Source organism: Podarcis melisellensis (genome assembly GCF_964234715.1).
Source record: "Podarcis melisellensis genome assembly, chromosome: 8".
In the NCBI taxonomy this organism is placed as follows: domain Eukaryota; kingdom Metazoa; phylum Chordata; class Lepidosauria; order Squamata; family Lacertidae; genus Podarcis; species Podarcis melisellensis.
This window is the reverse complement of record NC_138540.1, coordinates 26,951,936-26,978,284: the sequence shown is the minus strand read 5'-3', so window position 1 is coordinate 26,978,284 and position 26,349 is coordinate 26,951,936. Positions and strand designations below refer to the sequence as shown.

The 26,349-nt window shown below is 46.7% G+C and overlaps 1 protein-coding gene and 1 long non-coding RNA gene across 6 annotated transcripts in view; one reads left to right on the top strand and one right to left on the bottom strand.

Annotated features, from left to right (window-relative positions):
* The window catches only part of CAMTA1 (calmodulin binding transcription activator 1), a 682,851-nt gene that overhangs the window by 650,858 nt on the left and 5,644 nt on the right, over nt 1–26,349 (top strand). The window contains exons 13-22 of one of the 3 annotated variants that reach the window (XM_081923407.1): nt 828–906; nt 1,251–1,566; nt 2,472–2,986; nt 4,922–5,109; nt 5,819–6,065; nt 6,979–7,050; nt 8,538–8,558; nt 10,696–10,889; nt 12,234–12,308; nt 16,093–16,123. In XM_081923407.1, coding sequence (XP_081779533.1) covers nt 828–906; nt 1,251–1,566; nt 2,472–2,986; nt 4,922–5,109; nt 5,819–6,065; nt 6,979–7,050; nt 8,538–8,558; nt 10,696–10,889; nt 12,234–12,308; nt 16,093–16,123 — 1,738 coding nt within the window. The remainder of the gene's footprint in view (nt 1–827; nt 907–1,250; nt 1,567–2,471; nt 2,987–4,921; nt 5,110–5,818; nt 6,066–6,978; nt 7,051–8,537; nt 8,559–10,695; nt 10,890–12,233; nt 12,309–16,092; nt 16,124–26,349) is intronic. The other 2 variants (XM_081923408.1, XM_081923406.1) reach the window with 2 other exon arrangements.
* Nucleotides 138–4,566, bottom strand: LOC309376998. 3 transcript variants are annotated; one of them, XR_014171343.1, is made up of 3 exons: nt 3,868–4,566; nt 3,258–3,387; nt 138–334 (listed from the first exon to the last, which is right to left on the bottom strand). It is a non-coding gene; the product is annotated as an uncharacterized lncRNA (long non-coding RNA). The 3 variants fall into 3 exon arrangements; XR_014171344.1 differs by having other exon boundaries at nt 4,127–4,566; XR_014171345.1 differs by having other exon boundaries at nt 140–334; nt 4,181–4,565.

Here is a 26,349-nt window from a genome sequence, read left to right as displayed (position 1 = left end):
TGGCTATGCTGCTTACATAGGAGGCAGCTCCTGGGGTTCAGGGCTATCCTGGGTACTTGGTAGGAACCCCTTAAGGGCTGTTGAAGCCCTCAAGTGACTAGTTGACTACCCCTTTTGCAAAACAAATTCAGCAAGACTAAAATAAAATTATTTGAAAATAATACAAAAATGGCATTTAATGCCTTTTAAAAAAAAGCACTAAAATCCTACTCAGCTGCTTGTTGCATGGGAAGTCCAGTTCATGGTTCCTTCATACACATGTGGTGGTAAAGTGCCGAAGTTGCCCAGTTCTGGGGTGAAATATTTGTAGAAGTAACAAAAATACGGGGAAAACCTGTAAAAAAGAAGAAGAAAGAAACCACTGGAAATAACATTTTTAGGTGTATTCAGCAGAGACGAACTAAGACTTAGTAAATGGCAGCAAGAACATTGCTAGCCAGAAATTGGAAAGAAGCAAAGTGTTTAAATGTATTAAAATGGTACAGTGTAATTTGGGAAATGGCACTTTCTGTAAAAAAAATTTTTTCTTTATATTGACATCAGCAACCTTCGGACTCTCTCCACTCCAGTGCTTATACAAACTTTACTGTTATTATTTAGATCTAAACTATGTCTTTAGGTGGGGTAAAAGGGGGGTGCTAGGGAGGATGTTTAGTTTGTTATTTCCCCCTCGTCAATATGTAACTCAAAAGTACAAATTTTTTTGCAAGTAACTTAATAAAAAAAAGCACCACAGTCGAGCTGCCACCCACATTGGGGGGGGGAAGAATTCCCCCCTCCCCTGAGTAATCAGCCCCAAATGACTACTCTCCTTCTTGGGCCCCCAGTACCAAGCATGCTGACAGCATCGACCTAGAGCTGGAAGTGGACCCCTTGAACGTGGATCATTTCTCCTGCACACCGCTGGTAAGTAGCTACACCCTGCCCACGAGGTGCTCAAAGTCACTTTTCTTTGCAGCTTGTGGTAACCAGGGAGAGGGTGGCATGAGTTACCCACTGGGATCATTGCACAAGTTTTGCATCCTTAACATGCCACTCCCTTTCCCTGAGCATATGTGATGGAGTAGGCTTGCTAGCTGTGTCCAACTCCAAGAGACTTGAATGTGAAACAATGGAGCTGTTATATCCTGGAGTGCACACACCAAGACTTGACAATCCTACAAAGAGATAGTTCTTTGAGTGGGTCCTGTACTCTGCCACAGTCCCCTCTCCTTTTCTTCCTTGCCCACCCAACTTCTTTTTTCTTCCAGATGTGGGCATGCGCGCTGGGCCACATGGATGCAGCTGTGGTCCTTTACAAGTGGGACCGCCGCGCTATCTCCATCCCCGACTCCCTCGGGAGGCTCCCCTTGGCTATTGCTCGTTCTCGGGGCCACGTGAAGCTGGCCGAGTGCCTCGAGCACCTGCAGCGGGAGGAGCAAGCCCAACTCAGGCAAACCCCCCGGATCCCCTGTCCTTCGCATGAGGAACCCAGCAGTGAGAACTGGATTGCCCAGTGGCACAGTGAGATGGTGGCCTCTCAGGAGCCCCAGAAGGGAGTCACCGTGATTTCCAATTCCAATACAGGTAGGATGTTGTTGTTGTTTTTGTTTGAAAGGCCTCCATCACATTCCTTGGAGAAAAGGTTTGGCCCATTCTCCTCCTCCTTCATTTGTTTCCCAGAAACTTAGGACGATCACACAGTGGCTAACTTTGGACATCAGTATCCTGGCTCAATAAGCTGAGCTATGCACAAACCTTCTACCTGCTGGCTCCATCTACTTCTTTCTTCTGCTTTTGCTGCACACCATGAAGACTTCCTGGGTTAACCATTATTTCCTTTTCTGTCCAAACCAGGAAATGCTGGTTACTAGGGTAGGGGCACACCAGATTTTGAGACAAACTTCTACTGTGGTTTCAGAACCTGGTTTGGGCCAGCCCTGGCAACCATGGTTTCCTGGTTTATATGGAATGGGAAGCTATGGTTACTTTACACCTGACATCTGGTACTGAGGAGGGAAGAGGCAGTGCAACAGCAGAACACGGGCACAAGGCCCCCTATGTACCCCAGCTTAATGAGTTCTGTTCATCCAGTGCAGGTGATTGAGTCCTCTTGGTTTATCACAACTAGACACTTGCCTTCCTGTTATGATCTAGAAACAGACTCAGGATGAGGCCAGTTTAGAGACCAGCTTTGCTCCCTCTCAACAGTGTCCACCAAATGTGTCCTTTTACACAGGGATTCTATTCACATATGTGGGGAAACTACGGTGCCTGCCCCCTCTGTCATAAGGAGAGGGCCTGCGTGCGTCTCCATACAGAGCTGGTGCAGAGGTGCTCTGCTGTTCCCCACCTTGGGCACTTGCTTGCCAGGCCTCCACAGCCTCATGGTTCCTTTGGCAGAGTGAACGCAGGGCACATTTCATGGGAGCAGCACGTGCGCATGCACATTCACATGGCTGAATCCTCATTTGTCTTCTGTTTGGTTCCAGAGCTGAGGCGGCCCCGGTCCGAGCCCTCCAGTTACTACAGCAGCGAGAGCCAGAAGGAGTACCCCGCGCCCAAAAAACACAAACTAAACCCCGACTACTTCTCTGCTCGGCAGGAGAAGCTTCTTTCCACCGCCCTGAGCCTGGAGCAGCCGAGTGCCCGGAAACCAAGCTCCAGTGCTAAGCAATCCCTCCCAGAGACAATCAGCCCCAGGCATGGGGTGCGGGACTATGCGCGGGAGCTTGTCTCCGAAGTGGCTGGCTACCACGGCTCCGGCACACAGGCAGGGGCCAAGTGGAGCCCAAAGGAGGCATATATTGGCGTGCCTGCGATGCAGGTGGCAGGCAGCCCCAAGGGGCTGGCGCTGGGGAAGGACTCAGGGGCCCAGCGGCTCCATCCGCGGGAGCAGATGAGCGTGCTGATGATGGCGGAGCGGGAGGTGGCTGACGCAGAGCTCCTCTCCTTCCGAGACGGCACAGAAAGTGAGGACTGCTTGCATCACATGGATGACCTGCAGGTGAGGCTTCATAAAACACACACCAGGGGAGTGAACCATCCAGTATCAAAAGCACTGCAAACAAAACAATCATTAAAATGACTAGCTATGCAAGAGGTAGTTTAAACATTAAAAAAAAATAATCATGAAAAAGGTGGAAGTGAGAATGTCGTTGCCAAATCTCTGCTGGAAGAGTATTCCACAGCATGGAACCTGGGGCACTTAAACTCCCAATTTTTGGTTGATGCCCATTGGGCTTCTGTAAGATGGGGGAGCAACTAGCAGTGCTCACCTGGATAATCTCAGTGATCAGGCTGGGATATATGAAGGTTCAAACAGTCCTCAAGGCACCCTGGGCCCAAGCTGCTCAGGCTGTTGTATATCAGCAGAAGAACCTTGAACCTGGCCTGGAATAGAAACACCTGAAATAAATAAGGATAGGAGGAAAGAATGGGTGTCTATTAGCATGTATGTGAGTGTAAAAGAGGGCAAGGGGTCTGTCCACTGCATGCGGCCCTCAGTAGAGCAAAAAAGGCCAGGGGTCAGGCGATATTCCCTGACCATTTAAAAGATTCTATGTCAGCCCTCCTTGCTATTCTGAGGGACTGGGAGGCTCTGCTTTTACGGCTGACTATCAGGGGACCCAATTCCCTCAGCCTTGCTGGTATAATAAACAAAGGTTTAGGTAGCTGTGCTGCTTTTATTTCCCACTTCTACCAACACACTCAGAACAGCTTTCAAAACCTCCTAGTAGCTGATATAGCCAGCTTAGGGGTGAGGTGGACATTTACACTAGAGACAGGATGAACTCCTGACTAAGATGTCTGGCTTCTTAAGGGGAATGCTGTGTGCCTGAGGGAAATATGGATATTTGCAAAGGGGTCTTAAAGGTGCTTGCTGACACTTTCTGAAGACTCACGAAGTGCTGCTGTTGCTGACCCCAGCCTCTTTCACCTCATCCCAAATTCCTTAAACATTCCCACCACATACAAATTTGCCCACCACCCACTCCAGCTCCTGGGGTAAAACTGTACTCCTGGCTGTTTGGACTGTTTGGTCAACTTCAAAAACCCTCTTGTGAGAGGAAGACCTTGACACAGGGCAGCCTCTCAAGCTAACTTCCTTCCTTTCATTGTCATCAAATGAGTATTAATAACACACTGGGCAATAGTATTTATGCCTCAGCTTTCTTTCTCTTGTCTTTTCTTCACACACCTCTTATTGACTCTCCTTTTCCCTCAACAGTCAAAATTCAACGGACTCTTTCTTAAGACCCAACCTGCATGATACATTTAAAGCACCAAAATGTGACTTTAAACAGGCACGGCTTCTTCCCCCAAAGAATCCCGAGAACTGTTAAGTTTGATAAAAGTGCAGAGAGTTATTAGGACACCCCTTTCCCCCTCTTTCACAGAGCTTCAATTCCCAGAGTTTTCCTGGGAAGAGGGATTGACCCTTAAACCATTCTGAGAATTATAGCCCTGTGAGGGGAATAGGTCTTCTGACAACTCTCTGCAGCCTTCGCAAGCTGCAGTTCCCATGATGCTTTGAGTGAAGCCATGACAGTTTAAAATGGTTTAAATGTAGAGGGCAAATGGGGCCCAACTGACATTTAACTCCCAACTGACGAGAATCTCCAGCCAATCAGAGTCTGCTGTCAGCCACACAGACCAATCAGAATGAATTTACCTGAACCAAGCATAGTAAGATTCTCTTGTCATCACCAGCTACTGCTAAACAGGCTTGCAACGTTTAGGGACAAGGCCTCGACTTTTGCCAATTGCAGAATACCTTTTACCTTCAAAACCCAAGCACAAACATTTTATGTACAGCGTTCCTCCTCGGTCTGACAGGAGCAGGTTCTGGGACCCAACAGGAAGGGAGATGGTGGGAAGTGCTGTTCTCGCCTTGCCTCCACCCACGTGCCCCTGAAAAGCTTTCCTTCTCACTTCACAGGTGACCATGATGACTCTGGCAGAGCACATCATCGAAGCGACCCCAGAGAGGATCAAGCGGGAAAACTTTGTGCCAATGGAGGCGCCACCAGCCGAGAGGACGGAGAGCGCCACCATTAGCACTTCAATGAGCTGGCTGGCCAGTTACCTCGCGGATGTCGACCATTTACCAAGTGCTGCTCAAATAAGGTCTGTGGCCTTGTATTACCAGGACTGATCGAGCTTGTGATGCCCGCTGGCCCATATTGACTTTTCTGGCCCTCACCTTGCGAAATTGAAAACCCACCAGGCAAAAGGGGGGCTCCTTGTTGCTGCTGGTGCTGCCATATGGGGGGGGATCTCCTACCCAGTGCCCAGCTGTTAGATGCTTTAGTTCATTTCTGAATTTTGGGTTACAGCAGCTAAAATTAATCCACTTTGTTTTTCTGAGTCAAGCCAGTAAAGATTCAGAACATCCCTGAAACAGGTTCCATTCAGGTTCGCTGGGTGTGGAGCAAGTTAACTAGTTACAACAAAGTTTCAACCCTTAACCCTCAAGTACTGTGAAATAAATATCACTGGAATGCTAAATAGTAAGCTTGAAGCATGTTTTCATGCTGTTTCAACAAGGGTTGGTGCATTCTGGGTCACCAAGCCTTAGCCCCTGCCTCAGAGAGGGTGAAGTGTAGTTTAACGGTGCTGGGAATCATAGCTGTGTAAGGAGGTAAACTACAGTCCGATGATTCTTTGGGGAAACCATGTGCTTTCACTGTATGGCTCAGATGTGACCAACTCACTTGTCCCTCCCCACCCTTAATCTGAACCAAATCCTGGATTTTTGTTCTTTTTCTCCAGCCAGCCAGCATGTCTTGGTGTCTGTGCAGCTATGACCCTCTTCCCGCTGTGCCTCTTTTTGCAGAAGCCTGTACATTGGACCCCTGACCCCTTCTTCCAACACCAGCCTGAGCCCTGCAAGCTCACCAGTCAATGAAATGGCTTTTGAGAAGCCCAGCCTCCCTTCGGCAACAGACTGGACAGAATTCCTAAGCGCCTCCACCAGCGAGAAAGTCGAAAACGAGTTTGCGCAGCTGACCCTCTCCGATCATGAGCAGAGAGAGCTCTACGAGGCTGCCAAGCTGGTCCAGACGGTCTTCAGGAAATACAAGGTGAAGGGCAGAAGTCGCTGTTGGTAGGGGTGGGTCAAGGAAATGGCATCAGGGGTGCATGGAAGTCTCCAAACCTCCCTTTGGAATCAGTGGCACTCCGATGCCAGCTGACAGAAATAAGTTACTTTAGAGCACAGTGGCAAGTGAAGTGGAAGCCCAGGGCTGGTGTTTGGTACATGATTGTCCAATCTGCCCCTGCATGTGTTAAAGGGGGCAGCAACAAAAATGGCCCAGGAAGGTTCAAGGGAGGTGCCCTCCGCCCCTGCTGATGCTGCAAATCAGGGCCTTGCAGAACCAGGCAGAGGCCTGGGCCAGGTAGATAATGTTGCCCCCCCCTTTTTTTTTTACCCTTGGGATAACTGAAGTCTTATAAATAAGTAAGTATATAAATAATTTTCACAAAAGTTATGCTGACAAATAATTTTATTTCAAGGCTTGAACCGTATCTGCATATAAAGACAAAATGGAAAATATAGATATACAATAGTGTTTTTTAAAAATACATAGGGAATGTATGCTGACCAAGGCCCTCTTTGGAATCAGAGGCCCGGGCCAAGTGGCCCATATGCCCCCCCCCCTCTGTCTGGGCCTGCTGCAAATACATTTTTCAGTTTGCTCTATGTTCTCCTTTAGTGTTTGTTTCCCCACTACCAAACATGAGCTGTCACTGGCAGGAGCAGGAAAATGCACTTCATGGTTGTGTCAGGTGGTGCTCCAGAGGCTTCTGCATTGGGCAGCCTGATGTTCTTTGCCACACTTCTTTCCATGCTTTGAGTTCCAGTTCTCGCAGGGTGCTTCTCTGAGGTATTCAGAGAACAATCTACAGCTTTGACGCAGTTGCACTTATATGCTGTGGCACTCAGGTCCTGCTTGCAGTCCCGTTACCTCTACCATTTGTCCCCTTCCCTTGCAGGGACGCCCCCTCCGGGAGCAACAGGAAGTGGCCGCTGCTGTCATTCAGCGTTGTTACCGGAAATACAAACAGGTGAGCTGCAGATGGCTTTATATTGGTACCACCAGGCAAGTGTGAGAAGCCACCCTGGACTGCTTTGTTTCTTATAACTCAGCAGAGAGCTACTTCAGAAGTTTCAAAGATGGAGTGTGCCCAAGTTTCAGCCTCCACAAGTGAGGGAGCCTGGGTTACTCCTGCTTCCTTTGCCTCACACCTCTTGTGAAAAAATTAAGCATCCCAAAGAGAGAGGCCCTCTGATCCAACAGCTCATTGTATGGTCAAACAGTTTCAGGACCATCTCAGACCACACGTTGGGGTGGGAATCAATAGCATGACACTTTTTTAAAAAGCTTGTTAGACCTCAGTCCTGTTCATCCTTTCCTCTCCACCTGAAGCCTCAGAGTAATCCCACAGATCAATGTGTTGAGTCAAACTTCTGTAAATATGTGCATGGAAGCTTAACTTGCATTTTTTCTGTATTTGAGTAAATGTACAGATTCAAGGTGGTGGCAAGGTATGGAAGCTAATGGGCCAGATAGGTTGTGAGGGAGGACAGGGCCCTCTTTATGTGGAAAGGAATGTATAAGAAGGACTTTAGGAAATCTGCTATCAGGGGGAAATATTCTATCCCAGCCATCTGTCTGACATGCTAGTCCCCAAACGCATTCAGTTCAGCAATCTTCACCCCAGCTTGCCATCTGAACAGCCCAGGAACAGTTCCGAACACACGTTGATGGCCCTTTTTTGCCTTGAAGCCCTGAGATTCTGGTAGTTTTTTAGGTGTTGCGTACATCAAGTATGTAGCTGTATTTACTGTAGCCGCCAGCAACCTGCTTTTGTTTCCAAACTGCCATGCTTCATGCTGTGGTGTCATAATGTAGAGCAGCAGAGGTTATGAGGAGGACTCTAAAGATATCTGCTCAGTTTGCACAGCACTTTGGATCCTAGCCATTGTCAACCACTGGTTTTGCTTGAGATTCACCACAGAGAGAGGGCGAGAGCTGGTTTATTTTCCATGTTATGTTGCTGCAGCTGTCCCCAATAGCCAATAAAGTTGGGGTATTGCTGTGGTGTTTAACTTTCAAGGCAGGAAAGAGAGAGAATCTCTAACAACAAAAGCTGAGGAATGGCTTCCTTCAGAGGCTTGGCAGTGGCCCACATATTTAGGCTGAGTTCTCAACCACCAATGGCAGAGCTTTTTCTGAGGAAATTGGTAAAGCTCAACTCTGCAGGCTCCCAAGCAAAGAGCCCTTTCCCAGCCATCTTACATTCACCCCACAGCAGGACTCCCCATGGAATTGCTGCTGCTGCAGCAACTGCACACCTTCCTCCCTCCCTGTTGTGGGTGAACCTGAATGTGGCTGTTGGCCTCCAGCAGCACCCATTTGCTTTGAGAGAATCTCTTCTGGAGGCACCCAGGTCTCCTAAGGAGGCAGAGCCCCTCACTCTGTGCTGATGATGACTGACATGGCAGGCCGTTGAACGTTAATCTTGTATTTTCTGTTTCTCCCCCTCCCAAGCTTACTTGGATAGCCTTGAAGGTAATGACTGAAAACGCCCAGCATTTGGGCTCATGAGCTTTTCACTTTCATTGCAAGCCAAGGAGAGGGTCTGTCCATTTTGCTAGAGCACGCGTGGGTTGCATCCTGCTGTGGAGCGTGCATGCCAGCAGTCCTGCTTTGTTATGAATGGCAACCTGTCCCTTATGAAAGGGGAACATCTTCAGAGCCTTGCCTGGCACCACAGAATTTGCTGGGGAGGGAGTTACACTTGGGGTGCATGCCAGAGGGAGAGACCGCAAATCACCGCAAAGCAAGGAAGGACTTCTACAAGTAGCTAAATAGGTTAAATTTAAAGTTGTTAAAATCATGAAGTCTAATTTAATTTCCTTAGCTTTTTCGTTTGTATGTTTTTACACTCAATGGCCAAAGCTCTGGACGGCAGGGAAAGAAACTGGCTCAGAAACAGCCTGCCCATTTTCCTTTAAGTTTATATAATTGAAGTGGGCTAGGTGCTTTTAAATTTAAAAATGAAAGCTGAAAATTCAGGGAAGTTGTCTGGTCCCTGGAAGCCCACCTCCAGTTTGGCACACTGGCCTTCCATTCCTACCATTTCACAGGCATGCAAAATTTGCCAAGGATGGGCCAGAATGGGGGCCCGAGTCCTCTCCTATCCCCTCTTTCCCAGCACCTTCTTCCTTCACCTACAAGTGTGGTGACCCCCTAAACTGCTCCCCATATGGAGAACGTACCAGTTTGCTTCCTTGATTAGGAGAATTGAGAGAGAACATCATCTGGCAGCAGTGCAGATTTGGCAATTTGCGGGGAAAGGTTCAAGCACAATTTGGCGGTGTGTTAGGGTAGAGCAGCGGGGAGAGATTCCTCAGTCACAAACACCAACTGTTCTGTACACTTTGCTGGTTTAGAGGCACTCTACCCCCAAGAGGTAGCTTATGCGGCCAGGAAACAAGGAGTGGCAGCTTCATCTTGCCCAGTTTCTCCATTCAGTGACCCATGTGACAGACAGTAGGGGCTAGATCAACCATTGGCCCAGTCTAGCATGGTGGCAAGCCTTGTGTGTCAAGTAGCCACAGAGCCCACTTTTTCTGTGTGGCGCTGGTTTGCACGTAATACTAAACCAAGGCTCATGGTTCCTCTTGGCTCCAGGCAGGTTGGAAACCCTAATTGTACAATGCCAAGGGAAAACAGGCGTCAGTTCTCCTGTGCATCAGCTGTTGGGTGAGAGAATGAAAGCCTGCTGGATCAGCTGCTCAGGGCTTGCAGACCACTTTGTACATGGGTTCCCTGGTGCAAGTGGGATAACCCATATGACATCATTATGACATCATTTGATTGACATGTGGGTTGTCATCCCCTACCTGTCAAAGCTGGTCAATGGGGGCCTGGCCCACGGAGCTGGAAATGTTGTCCACCCTTGCATTGGATGCTGCCCATTCATGTAAAACATGACCAACCGCATAGCATGATGTTTGAAACAGCCCGCTATCAGGTTGAAAATTGGTGAAGTATTTGGCCTAGTGTGCAGGTTTGTGTGCTTTCTCTGTCTCTTACACGTACACAATAAATGGAAACCAAGTCTTAGAGCAGATTAGATTTTTTAAAAAATAAAAAAATCCCCCATACTCTGAGGAGTAATTGAAATATTTTTGTCATTGTCCATAGAAAGCACTCTTAATTGGGAAACATTAATATTTCCTAAAAGTCTCAGTCCAGTTCCAGTCAGTTTCCAGTTTGTGGAACATACATGTGCACCATCCAGAGATGAGTAACAGGTGTGGAAGGCCTGCCACAGATGACCCACCTTGCGTTGAGATACATTCTGCATTTTCAGGGCAGAGCCTTTTTTGCATATTCATCTGCCCGTCCTCAAGGGATTGAGCTGCTTTGTGTGGAGAACTAGTGGAGGGGAGGGGGGTTAAGGGTAACAAGGAATGGAATTTATAGGTGCAGTCTTTCCCCCTTTTTACTAAGCAGGGCACATAATTCCCATTATGTGCCCTGCTTAGTAAAAGCAGGAGGGTACTTTTTCTGTTATTGCAGTGAAATTCTTCTGTGCCCATCTCTGGATTTTCCCCTGAGTGACTGTTATTTTTGCCTTTGGGAGTGCTTCAGCCTTTGTCTCTCTCTCTCTCTCTCTTTCTCTCTCTTCCCCTTGCAGTATGCACTTTATAAAAAGATGATACAAGCTGCCATCCTCATCCAGAGCAAATTCCGAAGCTACTACGAACAGAAGAAATTCCAGCAGAGCCGGAGAGCTGCTGTCCTAATCCAGCAGTTCTACCGCAGCTACAAGGAATGTGGGAAGAGGAGACAAAGTCGCAGGACGGCTGCTCTCGTGCAGCAGAAGCTCAGGTGAGGTGGGCATGCTGGAGAAGGTAGACAGGGCAAGGGGCTAGTACTCACTGATCTTGGGCAGTCCTCCACCCACATTGACTTGCCAGCCAATACCAGACAGAGTAGATGGATGGATGGATGGATGGATGGATGGATGGATGGGGGTGTAAGGCAGAGGTTGATGCTTATGCAGTTGAGTAAAAGAATAAATTATGCACCAAGGAAACCTAGATTCTGCCCACCTCCCATGAATCAAGCAAATGCATAGGAACAAACATTATTGCTCTCAGAAGCCACGATTCTGCATCTGTTACCGAAGAGTGCCTGCCAACTCACAATTGGAAGGGCTAAGAAAGGCAGGGGGCATTGATGGGCGAAGGGACAAAAGGGCAGCTCAGATAGGTGGGAGCTTTCTAATGCAAGCAGGCTGCAAGATCAGTAAGTACAACAGGAGGGTGGCATTCAGTCACGAAGGACAGAATGAATCAATATGCATCAAAGCAGGTGGCTGAAAAATTCTAGCCAAAGGCCTTGTAGGAAGAAGGCCCATGTTCATAAAGTGTTTTGGTTTTTTATAGGTCTATCTAAAAATAAATATATTAAAATTTTCTCTAATACAGTAAAATTACAACTACAAAAGATACAAATTGAATAAGTAGAATACAGAGCCCTCACTTAAAATTAATTGTTAGCCTTTACCACCCACAGAGGACAGCAGCTCCTCCCAGCTCTCAACTGGGATCTTTCCTTTCTCCTCCCAGCTTCTCACCCTGAGAAACCGACCTTTCACTCTCTCTCACCCAGGGTCCTCCACTGACCATCGACCACCCCATCAGTATACAGTCTTTGGACCTTAATAAAGGCTCCAAACATACTACTCCAAAGAAGGGGAAAAGGAGGAAAAACAAAGAATAAAAACACACACAAAAAGGGACAATAAAAAAGAAAGAAGAGAGAGAGAAAGTAAAACAGACAAAATAAAAAGAAACAGTAAAAAAATACATGGAGTGTTTTGTCAGACAGCCTCCCTTATTATGAGTAAAAGTACTAAAGTTTTTACAGACATCAGTTTGGACAGTCTCCCTCGCAGGAGCATTAAACTGCTGTATATACCACAGGCAGGCAGTTGGTCCATATAGCTCAGTACTGTTTGCACTGACTGGCAGAGGCTCTTCAGGGTTCCAGAAAGGGGAACAGAGTCTTTCCCAGCCAAACTGGAAATGTCTGGGATTGAACTTGAGATCTTCAGCATTGAAAGCAGATGCTCTACAACTACTTACTTAGATGGCCTTTTCCCCTCCCCACTTCCTCCTTGGTATCTCCTGGACCCTGATGTTCTCCTCCTTCCTTCCTTCCTTGCAGAAGCAGCTTGCTCACCAAGAAGCAGGACCAAGCTGCTCGCAAGATCATGCGTTTTTTACGACGCTGCCGCCACAGGTGAGACATCACCAGCGTTCAGTTTCTAGGTGTGCCCTCACCAAGATTCCTAGTTGGGGGCTACAGACCAAGGATTGGAAGGTAGAGGGGACAATCACATGGGTGGCTGCAAATGGTTTTGTGGCAAGAAACAAAGTTCAGGTGCTCCCCAGAGGATTGGAGCCTGGTTGGATCATGAGTGTTGGTTTGTCCATGGATGTTGTCCATGGGAAGCTGACTTGGGCCTCTGAGGGCAAAGGCAGGCACAACACTCTTGGCTGTAGCCACATGAACCTTTGCCTACAGTGTAAATCTGGTTTTATAACATCACGGTTGAGTGCTAGATCTGCTCTTGGTTTGGACCCTCTTACATGCTTCAGGGAGCTGCCTGCCTTTAAACATATACAGATGTATACTGTATATTTATATTAGTGGTTCCCTATACCTTAAAGAAATATTAATGATCATTTCAAAAATCAGATACTAAACTGCCCTGGCAGTTTATTGTGTGGTTGATGCTTTGATGATGTGGGCATGGTCAATAGGAACCCAGCACCTTTCCTGACAGGCTCAATGTCTGCAGAAATTGTTTTTTAGGTTCAAAAAAAGCCCCCTGTGTTTCCCTCCCAGGACAGTATAAGTCTGTGGTATCCCCAGGTAAGGCAATAGGGCATGCTTCTGTGGGATCCATCCCAAGAGGACTGTCAGTCCAAGCAGTGGGGTGTAGAGGGGGTGCTCCTGTTGCTTCAGGATGAAGAAAGGCCACATGAAATTTCATAGTTTGGCACATGAGGAGGGGAAGGCAAGAGGAAAGTGACTGGGTGGATGTGCTAAGAAGGAACAGAAGGAGAACTAAGAGCTTTTCTGCATATGACCCAGGATAAAGTATGTCATTTCAGATTTAGGACTGATTGGGTGATGCTGGAAACTGCAGAATGCAAATGAGTGCAACCAACAAAGATTGTGGGGTTTGAATGGGCAGCCAAGCTTCAGGTAGAATTGCTGCTAGGCTGGAATTGTGCACTTCACCTTTAGTTTGGGCTGGTGTGGTGGGAAGTCACTTAAGTGCAGAAGCTGTCTTAGGTTGACAAGCCTTTGTATGATGCCTTCATGGCTCCCAGCAACAGTTCAAAGCTGCTCAAGGCAATGAGTCTGCAATCCTATACCCACTTACTTAGAAGTAAGCTCCACTGAACTCAGTGGGGCTGGATCTGTAGAATCATATTGTTACCAGCTCCTTCTAGCTGAAACGGGGCCTTCTTAGTCTTCAAGTAAGTCATATTCTATGATTTTTTTCTTTTCTTGTGCACAGAGAGAGCAACAGGTTTTGTGGTACATAAAAGCACTTTTCAGTCTCAGACCAAGATGCTTTAATAGTTATAGCAACTAATGAGTGTGCACATTTTTCAGGAAATACAACTGAGGAAATGAGTTTTAAAACTATTGAGTTGTGCCCTCCTCATAATAGACCCATTGAAATTAATAGTCATGGCTCAATTTGTTACCTTAATTTCAATGAGTGTACTCCGAATTGGACTAGCATTAGATACAACCCATTATTGAAATCAGTAATGCAGGCCTCTTCAACCCCCATAAATTTGCCTGATCCCCTCTTAAAGCCACTGAAGCCACATTTGGTAGAATCAGATTCCACAAGCTAACTACATGCTGTGTCAAAAGTAATTTCTTTTTCTGTCCTGAATCTACTGCCCACCAAGTTCAGAGCGACCCCAAATTATACTGTTGTGAGAGAAGGAGAAGGAAGGAAAAACCCCTGTCTAATTTCACCCCATCTCATCCCTACCTACTTCTTACTCTTCTGTTATCTAAAATAAATGCCCCCAAACAGTACAGCCTTTGGGATATTCCAACTAAGCTCTTTTTAGAGTAAGCCCGTGTAAATTAATGAACCTTAATTAGTCATTCCCATTAACTTTAGTGGGTCTACTCTGAATAGGACAGAGAGTTCTGGAGAATTCAAAGGTTTGCTTGGTCCATTCTTATTAGTCCTAACAAAAAGACCCCAATATTATCTTGAACAATCTCTTGTAACACTAGAATACGTGGACATCCAATGAAGCTGGATGTTAGAGGATCCAGGACAGACAAACGAAAGTACTCCTTCAGACAGTGTATAATTAAACTATGGAATTTGTTCCCATGGGAGGCATTGAGGGCCACAAATTTGGATGGCTTAAAAAGAGGATTGGACAAATTCATGGAAGATAAGGCTATCAGTGGCTAATAGCCAGTATGGTTATGCTCCGCCTCCCCAATTGGAGACAGTAATACTTCTGAATACAAGTCACTAGAAAACTGCAAGAGGGGAGACTGCTTTTAAGTCCTGCTTGTAGACTTCCCATAGCCATCCAGTTGGCCACTGTGAGAAGAGGATGCTGGACTAGATGGGCCACTGGCCTGATCCAGCAGTCCCTTCTCATCTGATGTCTTTTGTTGTTTAACTAGATACTAATTCACCTGTATTGCCATCTCTGCTCCATTTACTCGAAGAATCTTTGTCTGACAGACTTTGTTAAAAGATTTTGGAGCTTCAAGTATATACTACCTTCAAAATAACCACTGCCCATGTATTAGTTGACAACATTCTGGTTTATAGGAGTTGCTCCCACAATGGCCTCTGTGTTTGTTTGTGTATTTTGTTGTACCATTCTTCCCACCATACGTGAGGGTGAGATGCAAACCTCCCCCCCCCCAAAAAAAAACCCTCTTATGGAAGGGACAAATGGCGATATGACAAAGCACAGTGGTAGCCTCTTTAGCTTGTGATAGCCCAACTCCAAGGGCTCATCAACACTTCCACTTGTCTCACTCCTTTCCTACGGAAAACCCACTGCCTAGCTCTAAATCAGAGCAAACTTCAGTCCAGAGAAAACCCAAATTGCACTCCCATTAAGTGCTAAAGAGTGGTTTTCCCCAGAGGAAAGCAGCGGAACAAGAGGAAGTTTGGATAAGCCCTGAATATGCTTTGAACTTGACAGCGCTTTTTAAGGATTTACGCCAGGGGCTAGCAGGTTACCAATTGGCAGTCCAGATGTCATACCTGTAGCCCCATCTCCTGGTGTTTCTTGACATCCTGTGCACAGGAAATGACTAGTTTGGCTTTGAAACAAGTAATAAGGCATGACTAGCTTTTTCCAGCAGAAAACACCTCAGGTGGCAAAACGGCATATTGGGATCAAGAAGCAGAGGGAAGGGGGCCCTTTGGAAAAGTGGCCAGCACCCTTCTGTTGAATCTGTTGTTGATCGGAATTTTGATTCTGATTAATGGATTTTCATTACTTAATTTGAACCTTGGTAAGAAAGTGAAGTTTTGGTCAGTGAGCCAAGATGGCTACAAGGTTTTGACAACGGCTTGGATACTTCTTGCTGCGTTCGTAGCCCACCATATCCCTGGGGTTACAGTTAAGGAACACCTTCTTTCTGATTATCACAAAGTCTTTCTAAGAAAACTTGTTCTAGTCTTCTGAGTCAGAGAAGGAGGGTCTTGGAACCTCAATGCTACTTCCCACCCAGCTCCAATAAAATAGACCCGCCTTTGGGTTTTGCTCAATATTGTATGGTGCTACTCAACCAGCCCCACCCTCCCAGCATGTAGGTTGTTGCAAGCTGGCCCCTGAGATCTGACACCCCCACCATGGCCACCCTCTCCTCTCCCTCTCCCTCTCCCTTCCCCAGAGCAGGCAGCTTGCCTATCCTCCTTGATCTGAAGCTGTTGAATAAAAGGTGTCTACCTGTTGCCATCTATATGCTAATAGCTCTTTGCTATCGTTTTGCGCATCTGAAGCCCTCTGGTGGACCATAGGCGGTACAAAAGGGTGAGTTTAGCTGCCTGCTGGACTGTTTCTCTTCCATTTAAAATGATATATCTATATATATCTCACTATATATATATACATATATACACACATATATATATGTCTCTCTCTCTCTTTGCTTTCTGCTTGCTTGCATGGGGCTGCAGCTGAGATGATGACCATGAAGTTTCACATCCATTGAATTCTCTCTGAATCGGGGAAACTGACCATGCCACAACTAACTGTTGCGGTTACTAACACCGCTGCTTCGTACTACCTGCAGTAGCTGTTACAGATGCATGAACGGAGCAGGGGTGGGGAGGGAATACTCCTGTCTATCCATCATGGGGCATGCTGATCAATGAGAGGGAATGGGGCAGAAATCTCTGTCCCATTGTTCCCCACCCCCAGTAGCAGCTGTACTGAGCCTACCTAGCTACATTCTCTGTAGACGGTATCTGCGTCTGTCTATACAAAATTGCAAATAGCCTGAAAGTGAGGCTCCATCCAGCACAAGGCCTCAGTGCTTTGTTGAACAGACTTTCTCCTCTTCTGCCTGGAGGGAAGAAAGGAGTGAGAGCTTCCTGCTCTAGCCTAGGAAGCGCTGGCTCTCAGCACTTCAAGCCAGGAATCAGGTACTGGGGGACGAGGGCTCAGCCAAGTAAAACATTGTGGGTGGGTGGCCCCTTTAAAGGCACAGGATCTGCCCTTGCCATTGGCAGGTAGTATGAAGTCTATGGATTTGATTAATACTGATAGCCTACCCGTAGCTGCTGTCTACTGTAGTTCAGGATCTGGGAGAAGCCCCCAGCCTGGATCAGTCAGCCCAGGTCTGACCTGAGAGAAACACACACAACTGCATTGGCATCATGCAGGCTCTCTTTTCCTTCCATGTCCTTACAAAGCCGACATCTTGCTCCATGAATGACTTCTGAAAGTCAGTGGAAATGTAGGGGCTAAAGAGAGGAGGGCTGGATGTGAGCTGCTGGATTGCAGGACTGGGAAAGAGACTCAGCAGAGCCCTTGCTGCCAATCAGAGCAGGCAGCACTAAGCAGAAATGAAGATCCACTGCCTGGCTTATAATCAGGTAGTTTCATGTGTCTGGAGCAGGAGAGCACATGCTTTGCATGTAGAATGTCCATCTCCAGCAGCAGTGCTGGGGAAGACCCTCCAGGACCAAGCACGTCATCTTATCTGCTTTCTGCACAGTTAGAGGATATGCTGTCCTTGTTCCTCATTTGTTGTGGGGGTCTGTTCTCACCCAGCCAATTCTGCAGTTTGCTGGGCATCTTGTTCTTGGAACTGCCTCGGATATGAGATTTTATTTCATATATTCTTTTAGTTATATCATTATTTTAAAATGTGAACCACATCAGAGTAGCCAGCAAGATTCAATGGCAACATTCCTCCTCGAAGCTGGCAGCAGAGATGAAGAAAATCATCCTTAAGATTTCTTGTATAGCTTTCTTTCCATTCCCTGCTGAGTCCTTTAGTGACTTAATCATGGGTTTGTCCACAACTGAGCATTATTGAGCTGTTAATACACTCCCCCCCCCCGCCCCACATATGAATTAGTCCACGGCTGCATATACATGAATTTGCCTATGAGGAAGAACTTTTATCTTTCTTTTTCATGTCAGTAGGCATGACATTTTTGCGTTTTTCCCTGCCTTCTAATTTGCTGATTCAGTTGTGTCGAATAAATACTGACAGGGCATGTGTACAGATAACTTGGCAGGCAATTTTTAATTCTTAGCACACACTTTGGTAGTTTTCTGACTTTGTGCAAATCTGAAGGATCAAAAGAAAATATCTAAGGCTACACTTCTCCATTCAGGAGTGTGCCAGAAAAGAAATTAAAGCAATTGTATGTTTTCAGCACATACTTTGAGATTGATACTGTACAGTATTTGGTGCAGATTTGTGTGTGTGTGTGGTTTGCTTGTACAGTTTTCTGGTTCTGTGCAAATTTGAGAGATCAAAATGGGGAAAAACCACAAGGCTGTACACAATTCAGGAGTGCAGTGGAAATAATTAAGAACATGACTGGAAAAGAAATGAAGGTATTGAGATAGTACTGAGCATGGAAAGGTGAGTAGCAGAAAGTGAAAAGAGATCTGCCCACCCCTAAATAAATAGTTTGGGCTCCAAACTACTGCAGTTGGAATTGCACTTTCCCCCAACATCACATTCCCCCTGTATCAGGAAAACTCGAATTTATAGGGACAAAGCATCAAGATTGGTGTTTGAGGGTAGCATCATGTAGATAATGCAAATTAAATGGAAAAGCAAACAGCTGCAAACACACAATAAACTCTGGTGTGAACAAACCCACTGATGTTTGTCCAGGAAAAAACCCTCTCCTCAAAAACAAACAAACAAACCCACACACCCCACAACAGTTCTGAAAGTCTTACATCTCAAGTGGTGACCACACCTTCCCGGAATATGTCTTCCTATCCTGTTGCAGGTGTTGAACTTGTCACATTCTTTCTGTAGCTGTCTAGCAGGAGCTTATTAGCTACATGGTAGTGTTTTAATTGGATTAATAGCCATACCCTCTACTCGGTGAACTCTTTGGCAGATAGTTCTGTGTTGGAATCCTAAAGTTCCCCATCAAGATAATTTCTCAACGCCACCATCAAAACAACACCCAGAATCCCTTGCTGAGGAACTTGTGATAGTTAAACTGACAGAAGGTCCATGCATGCTTATAGGGTTGATGTGCATATACAGAAACGGTGGGAAGAGCAATGTGCTAAAGCAAGTTCTTCTGGCTGATCCTCAGGCTGTGAACACACTGCTGGCCTAAAATGCAGCAAGGTTGACCCCAGTTCTCCCAGCTGCATTTCAGCTCTGTACTTTCTTGTATGCATCAGTATAGCTGGGCTGGGCTTCCAAGTTGCCTGCCTGTCCTCCCCAGTGGGCAGGGATGGCTTCAGAAAGCTTATGATTTCAGATTGAAGTGAAGCTGGTTTGGAGGGAATCAAAATACAGTATTTCTCAAGAAACTATAGGAAAGATGTGGATTGTGGCTGACACCATTGTGTGTGTGTGGCTTCACAATCCAGTAGTGGAAGTGTACAGGATGCTGAGCAAATAGAAGTCTGTCCACTGCCTCAGTACTGTGGGCAAGGAAGCCTCCCATTCACAAATGCAAGGCTGGGCTGATGCAGAAGAATTGCTTTTGAAGGGGGCTGGAGAATGGCCTCGCGCCTATGTGAACACACTTTGTAACAAGTGTGTGTGCGTGGCAGGGTCTGCTCAATGCTGAGTGGACACCGGTTTTGGACAGCGGAACCCATTTTGATGCCATTGGACTCTCCCATTGCAAAATCTATTGGCACATTTGGTAAAGGTGAGGGAGCTTTCCCTTTGATACAATACCTTTAGAACAGTTGTGTGCTGCCGAGCTGGGATTTAAAAAAAGAAAAAGCAACATGTTTGTTTACTGATTGTCCCATAAGTTTGTTGGTGATGCCATGTTTGGTATCCTACAGTAAAAAATGCCACTGCACCGCCTCATTCTTTCCCTTCGCCTGGCAATTTTTACAGGGCTGCAAAATGAGAATTCCCAGCATGCAAGGGGGACGTGGGGTGTCTCTCAGTTCAGCTAGGCCTTAAAGGAAAAGGTAAAGGGACCCCTGACCATTAGGTCCAGTCGTGACCAACTCTGGGGTTGGGTTGCGCACTCATCTCGCTCTATAGGCCGAGGGAGCTGGCATTTGTTCGCAGACAGCTTCTGGGTCATGTGGCCAGCATGACTAAGCCACTTCTGGCGAACCAGGGCAGCACACCACCGTTTACCTTCCCGCCGGAGCGGTACCTATTTATCTACTTGCACTTTGACGTGCTTTCAAACTTCTAGGTTGGCAGGAGCAGGGACTGAACAACGGGAGCTCACCCCGTCGACCTTCTGATCAGCAAGTCCTAGGCTCTGTTGTTTAACCCACAGCGCCACCCACATCCCTATCAGCTAGGCCTTAGAGGCATGATAAATAGCTTCAGGATTGTGTATCCATGGAGCAGCCCCATGGCACAGCTTGTGAAGGGAGGTGTTAGGACAGCTGCTCTGACAAGTAGAAACAGCTGCTGCTAGGACTAGGCACGTGGGGGGGGGGCAAAGAGAAAATTCGCAGTGCTGATGAGAGAGGGGGGACATGAGAGTCCAGAGCCTGGGGCTGACTCAGAAACACATAAAGACAGGCACAGTAAGAGAGAGACCCCCAAAGTGCTGAGAGGGAGGCCTTGAGGCAGGAGGCAGAGTCTTTCCTAGTAGTAAGTGCAGGCAGCCACTTCCCAACCAAAGCCATGAAAGCTGCTACATTTGGCCATCAGCTGAGCATCTATAATATGGATCTTTGCTTTGCAAAGGATCCTGATCTGACAGCTGACCTAAAAGCATTCTAGGGACTGAGCCATTTTAGTTATTCAACTATGTTTCTATTTTGGTGGGTGGAGGTTAGTCCAATCAGGTCCTTCAGTAATTTTGCAGATTTGTTGAAGGGGAAGCGAGAGCTTTAATCTCAGTGGCAACCACAGGCCACTTCCACACAAATCAGCACCAAATCTGAACTTGCCGTGGCTCTGAATCCAATTTAGCAGTTTTATGCAAAATGAATATATAAAATAGGGAGTGAGTATGCAGATCAAAATGGAGATAAAAACACTATGCTAGAATGTTGGATGATGATGATGATGATGATTTTATTTATACCCCACCCATCAAATAAGTTTCACTCAGCATAGGCCCATTGCTTTTAAAAAAAAATATTTTAAGTTGTTTCTACTTCTCTGTAAGCTGCCTTGAGTCCCTGTCAGGGAAAAAGGTGGGATATAAATAAATATAATAATGAAAATTAATGGTCCTAACTTAGTCATGTCTATTGTTTCAAATGGGTCTACTCTGCCTGTGCATTCTGAGCTAGGGACAAAGGCATGTGGAGGTGAGGAATAGGAGCCACCTGTACCATGGTCCGTCCCTTCAGGGAGAATTGGATGGTTGCATGTTCAGGTGACCTTGGGCACCTGTTTTTAGCATGGTTCATGTCAGCCCAGACCCACTCCTGTGCCTCCACCTCCTCACATTGCAACCCCCAGGGCGTCTGCGTCAGGTGGCCTTGACCAACTCTGCTGCTTTAATTTCCCCACAAGAGGGAAAAAGAGAGAGCTGCTGCTGTTCTGCCCTCCTATGCAAGGCCACACCTGCTGCGGCTGCGGCTGCCGTTGCTGTGCATGTGCAGGACACGCTCACATCTCTGAATGCTGCTGCTGCTCCTTCCCAGTTGCCATGAGAATTTGTACAGCCCCCATGCACCTCACAGCACAAAGCGTGCACACAGCTGGCCTCTTTCAGTTAAGCTCTGAGGCAGGCCTAGTCTGGCTTCTCTTGTCCAGGTCTCTGCCCTGGTTCAGGAGTGGGCAAATGCTGCTGCAGCTGCTTTTGCCATGACAAGGAGTCACAATGCATAGGAGGATTTTGAGGTTTGAAAACTGAGCCTAACCTAATAACCCATCCATGAGTATATATATGTGTGTGCATGCATGCATAAGCCTCAGAGTCAGTGTGATCGGCTGGCTAGATGAAGCCACTGGATTGGACAGACGTAACATAAGTCCTGGGACTCTGGGCTTTCTTCCTCTGCCTGCTCAACAGAGCACTATGGTCTGCCTGCTCCAGCTCTCAGTTCCAGTGACTGGCCTCCAAGGAATCTTTGGGCTTGAGAATATGCACCACTGGTCTGGATATAGGAATAGCTGTCCACAGCTCTGACCTGGAGTGGAGAAGCCTTAGCTGGGATCTGATCTGTAGTTCAGCATGGCTGTTTCCAGAGCTCCTGCAATGGGGTTTCATGGTTCCTCTGCCAGTGGTGACCCTCCATACCTGGTGCAATGGTGTTCTGGCACTGTCCTGTGGGCTTTGCACAGGGGTGGGGTCATGGCCCCTGCACTTACACACATGGCATTCCCTGGAAGCAGTGTAGGAGAGGGAAGCATGTAGCTCAGCTGTGTGAAGCATTTCTAGTTGTTTGGGAAAGGTGTGGGGTTTCCCGCTGGCAAGGCAACACTGTCTTGGCCCCACAGCTTGGGGGCTGCTCAGGGAACATCTATCATAGCTGTGTAAGGGGTTCCTTGCACTTTTGCATGTCAAAGCAGGCTTAGCTGTTGCTGCCATTTCATGTTAAAGAAGAAAAATGGGCAATTGGCAAAAAGATAGATATACTATGTTCAGTGAGTAAGTTTCCTTATATGTACAGCCCTCTTGTGAATATTGTTGAATAAAAAAATACCTCTCTAGCCAAAGTGTACATCTTAACAGCTCCACGAAGGACATGTCTGAAGGGTTCCCACAGACAAACCTTTCAGAGCTGCTCTTTTCACAGTTCTCTATTGAGTGGGGGGTAACCAACTTGGTTCTCCCACCCAATTTTGCTGGATCCCAACTCCCATCATCCCTAACTTTTGGCCATCCTGGGCTAGGGGGAATTGGAGTCCAATATTTTCTGAAGGGCAACCCATTGGCTATCTCTGCTGTGCAGCTTCCTCAGGTGCAAAGATAAAATTTCCAGATCTGGGAGTGGCCCCACTGATAGCAGCATCTGTATTTAAACAGGTTGTAGTATATTCATTGCTATATTCAATAAGGGTGGCTGAGTACTGACAATAGTGTGTTTTGGTAAGTATGTCTCTTACTATGTTTGAAACCTGAATTAACCACTAGCCATTTATATGTGACACTGGATTTTTTGTTTCTTCTGAAGTCTCATCAGCTTCCCAGTTCTTGTGCCACCTTGAAAGTGCATAGTTAGATGGTGTCTTTCTTTCTTTCTTTCTTGTTTAACCTGGACTTCTCATGCCTTGGGCAAATCCCGCATCTCCCTCCAGCATCAGGGCCTGAGATCCTTCAGTGAGGTGGAAACAAAACCAGGGAGAGACTTTTAAAGGCCAAGAGTGAGGCTAAAGAGAATGGTGGATTTGTTGTTGGAAAGCCAATCTGGGGTTAAGCACAAGAAAGCCACCCAAGGAGGCAAGGCAGGTGGGAGCAGAGAGAGAAGCCAGCAATAGAGCAGTAGGAGGAACTCTTGAGAAACTCTGAAAGGCTGGGAGGAAGGGAAACGGCCAGCAGACAAATGCCTTTCACTGCACAAAGAAGAGGGATAGAAAGAGGAAGTTTGGCCTGGAATTAGGCTGGGGAGGCCCTGTTGAAGAAGGGAGGGAGAAAGGGTTGCTGCAGCCCAGTTATCAAGAAGTCCATGTGACTTAAGACACCCGTCACCACTTGTCTAAGCTTGTCCAAGAGAGCAGGGATGAGAAAATAACGCATCACATGTGGTCTGCGTCAAGGCAGCCACAACCACCATTTCCAAAGTAATCTTGTTCCGTTTGCCTCTTTCAGGAGCTGAATTCTTTCGAAGTACAAATCAGTGTGTTAAGTTGCAGGCCACATGCTCTGGGGTGTCTCTCTTATTGGGCCTTCTCTCTCTTTTTGCTTTGCAACCCAAATGAGAGATCTGGAAAAAGGGAGGAGCCCCCATTTCCCAAATTTCCCACGAGCCATTACTGCTCTAAGAGAAACAGGTAACTGATTCTAAAGTCCCACCCTGGGGCTCCACCCACTCCACTGCCACCCTCTGCTCCTTTTCCTTCACCGGTCAGTTTCTGACCTTCCGCATTGCCCCAACCAGTTCTGCTGTCCACTTCATCCAGCATTTCTTTGGCTGGGCATTTTGGAGTCCGCTGTGATGCAAGACAGCTTTGCAATGTGCTTTTTACTCACTCAGCCATTTCTCTGCTCTTACAAAGTTATTTTCCCCGCCTAACTAGACCTAACTCATTTTGCTCACAATATCGTCATCTGAAGTTGGGGTGGGGAGGTGGATAATTGGGCAGAGGGCTTTGTCCGCAGGTGGCTTTTCAGGGCTTCTGCTTCTGCCATTGCTTCTTCAATATGTTATGCAACCCCCTTGTTGTGATTCATCAAAGAAAGCAGCAAAGGAAATTCTCTGCTTGGAGGGGGAGTGAGGTATCTACTTGGCAGCGGGGTGCGGCAGTGTGACCACATCCTTTACTGAAAGGATGCACAGTGAAAGTGTTTCTAGTTTAAAGTTCTAAGCTGCATCCATATCATCTAAATTGTAAATGAAGCTTCTGTCCCACAAGTAAGATGCTCTGGCTGTTACTGGAAGCAACCACCCAACCCTCATCAGATTAGAATGGGAAAAGGAGATGGAAGATCCCCCTCCCAGTATTCTGCTCTGTCTGGGGCTTGTTTAACTCTATGGTGTCTGGATGTCTGCCTCTGTTGTAGTGTAATCTTCATGCCTCGGGGTTTGACCACTAAGTGTACAAATACCCACTCCACTTTTTAGACTTTTCAACTAATCAGGGTGTTTTCAACTATATTTGAACCAGATTTCTCTTACTACCATATCTTGTAGTTGATTCCTGTGCTTCTTCATCAGTAAATCACAGTGTTCTCCATGGTGCTTACACGGATGTAAGTGTGAAAAGGATTGCACAATAAAACGTTGGAGAGAATGGGTGGAAGGGATATTTTTATTCCTATCCATTTGGGAGGAGAAACATGCCAGTGTCCCCTATTCAGAATGGCCTAAGTGTTCTCCAAACTTCCTTCCTACTGCTGCAGAAGATTGGGGGATAGGTTTGAGGGTGTGTATTCCCCTTCCATGGAGTGCTGGCTAGGCCTATTGAGCCTCACCACCATCTCCACTAAACTGGTAGGATAGCTCGAGAACATAGCCAAGGTCTGCTGGGAAGGGAGGGCTTTTTCTGAAAATATCCCAGAAAAGTCAAAGTGCTCTTCAGATGTTTGCAGCTTAATGTTTTTGCAAAATAAGAGAAAATAGCAACAAAACCAAAAGAAAGTGAGAGCAATGTTAGGAGATTTGACTAATGGTATATAAATTTTGCTGAATAAGATAAATTGGAATATTTAGTCTTTTGCAAAACGGGGAGAAGTGTCTTTGCATTGAGGAGGAAGGAGAGTAAGGATGTGATTTTGGCTGGTGGCATCATGGTTGTATTGAACCTGCAATTTCATTAGCACTATATATTATTGATTTAGTACTCTGCACATAGTTGTAAAACTGGATATAGTGTTTCCAACAAAGCATAACATTATTTTAAACCTACCTGTGTTTGAAACAGTTGCTCAAAGCAAGTTAGTATCACTCCCCTGCCCCAGCACCCACACTGAAAAAGGGGCCTGATCCATCTCTAGCCCAACCTGGTTGCATGCAGCCAGCAAGCCTAGACAGCAAGGAGCCACCCATCTATCGCCAACACATCCATTACATCAAGTTGAGTCTGCATCAGCGTTCTGTATAGATCTGCCTGGCCTGGCCCAAGGCACAGGTATATAGAGGTGAGGCTCACGTTAAAGGCCATTGTTACATCTTGTGGTCACATCAGAAACTGCAGCTCTAGAGTCTACATCCATTTCAGCTAAGGAGCATCACAAAGCTCTTAATACTGTACCTCAAGAGTCAACAATTGTCTATCCATTAAGTAGTTGGTCTGGTGTTTAAACCTCAGCATTCAAGCAAGTCAGCCACCTGATTTGGTCCCAAGTAAGGCTTTGTGTAAATTTCTAGACGACATCTGTACTCGCGCAAATGTGGAATGTGGCGAGAATCCGCATGCATTTTCCAGACAATGGCAACTGGTCTCCACCAGTCCAGACACTGCATGCTGATGATGACAGATGGTGCCAACAAAGCATGACTTGCATCCCCTCCACTCCAGCAGAAGTGCTCTGTTAGCCTAGACTTTGCATGACTCAGCATGTCTGCAAAGGAGCCACCAGCTTCGATTGATCATGCATGTCCTCAATGAGACCCCATAGCAGGTGGGTCTTCTACCTCAGTGAATGGGTCCACAATGGGAAAATGTGGGCTTTGCATGGGAAAAGCACGCCTGGCCTGACACATGTATCTCCTATTTCTGAATTTAACATGTCTATTACCTCAACTCACTGTGAACATGGTGTGCCTACCCGGCCAGGTTGCAAGTCAAGAGAGAGGTGGGAAGACGCTTGACAAAAGGGCTTTGTGGTCAGTGACAAGAACTATAAAAGAGAGGGAAAGGTTTCTAGCTTCATGGGGCAAAAAAGGAAAGGTCATTCCAACCTCTGTCTTGGCCAAGGAGCCAGTTGGGAAGCCTGGCAGACCAGTGTTGTCTCCAACAGAGGCACATAAAGAGAGAAAAGACAGGATAAGTCCATCCA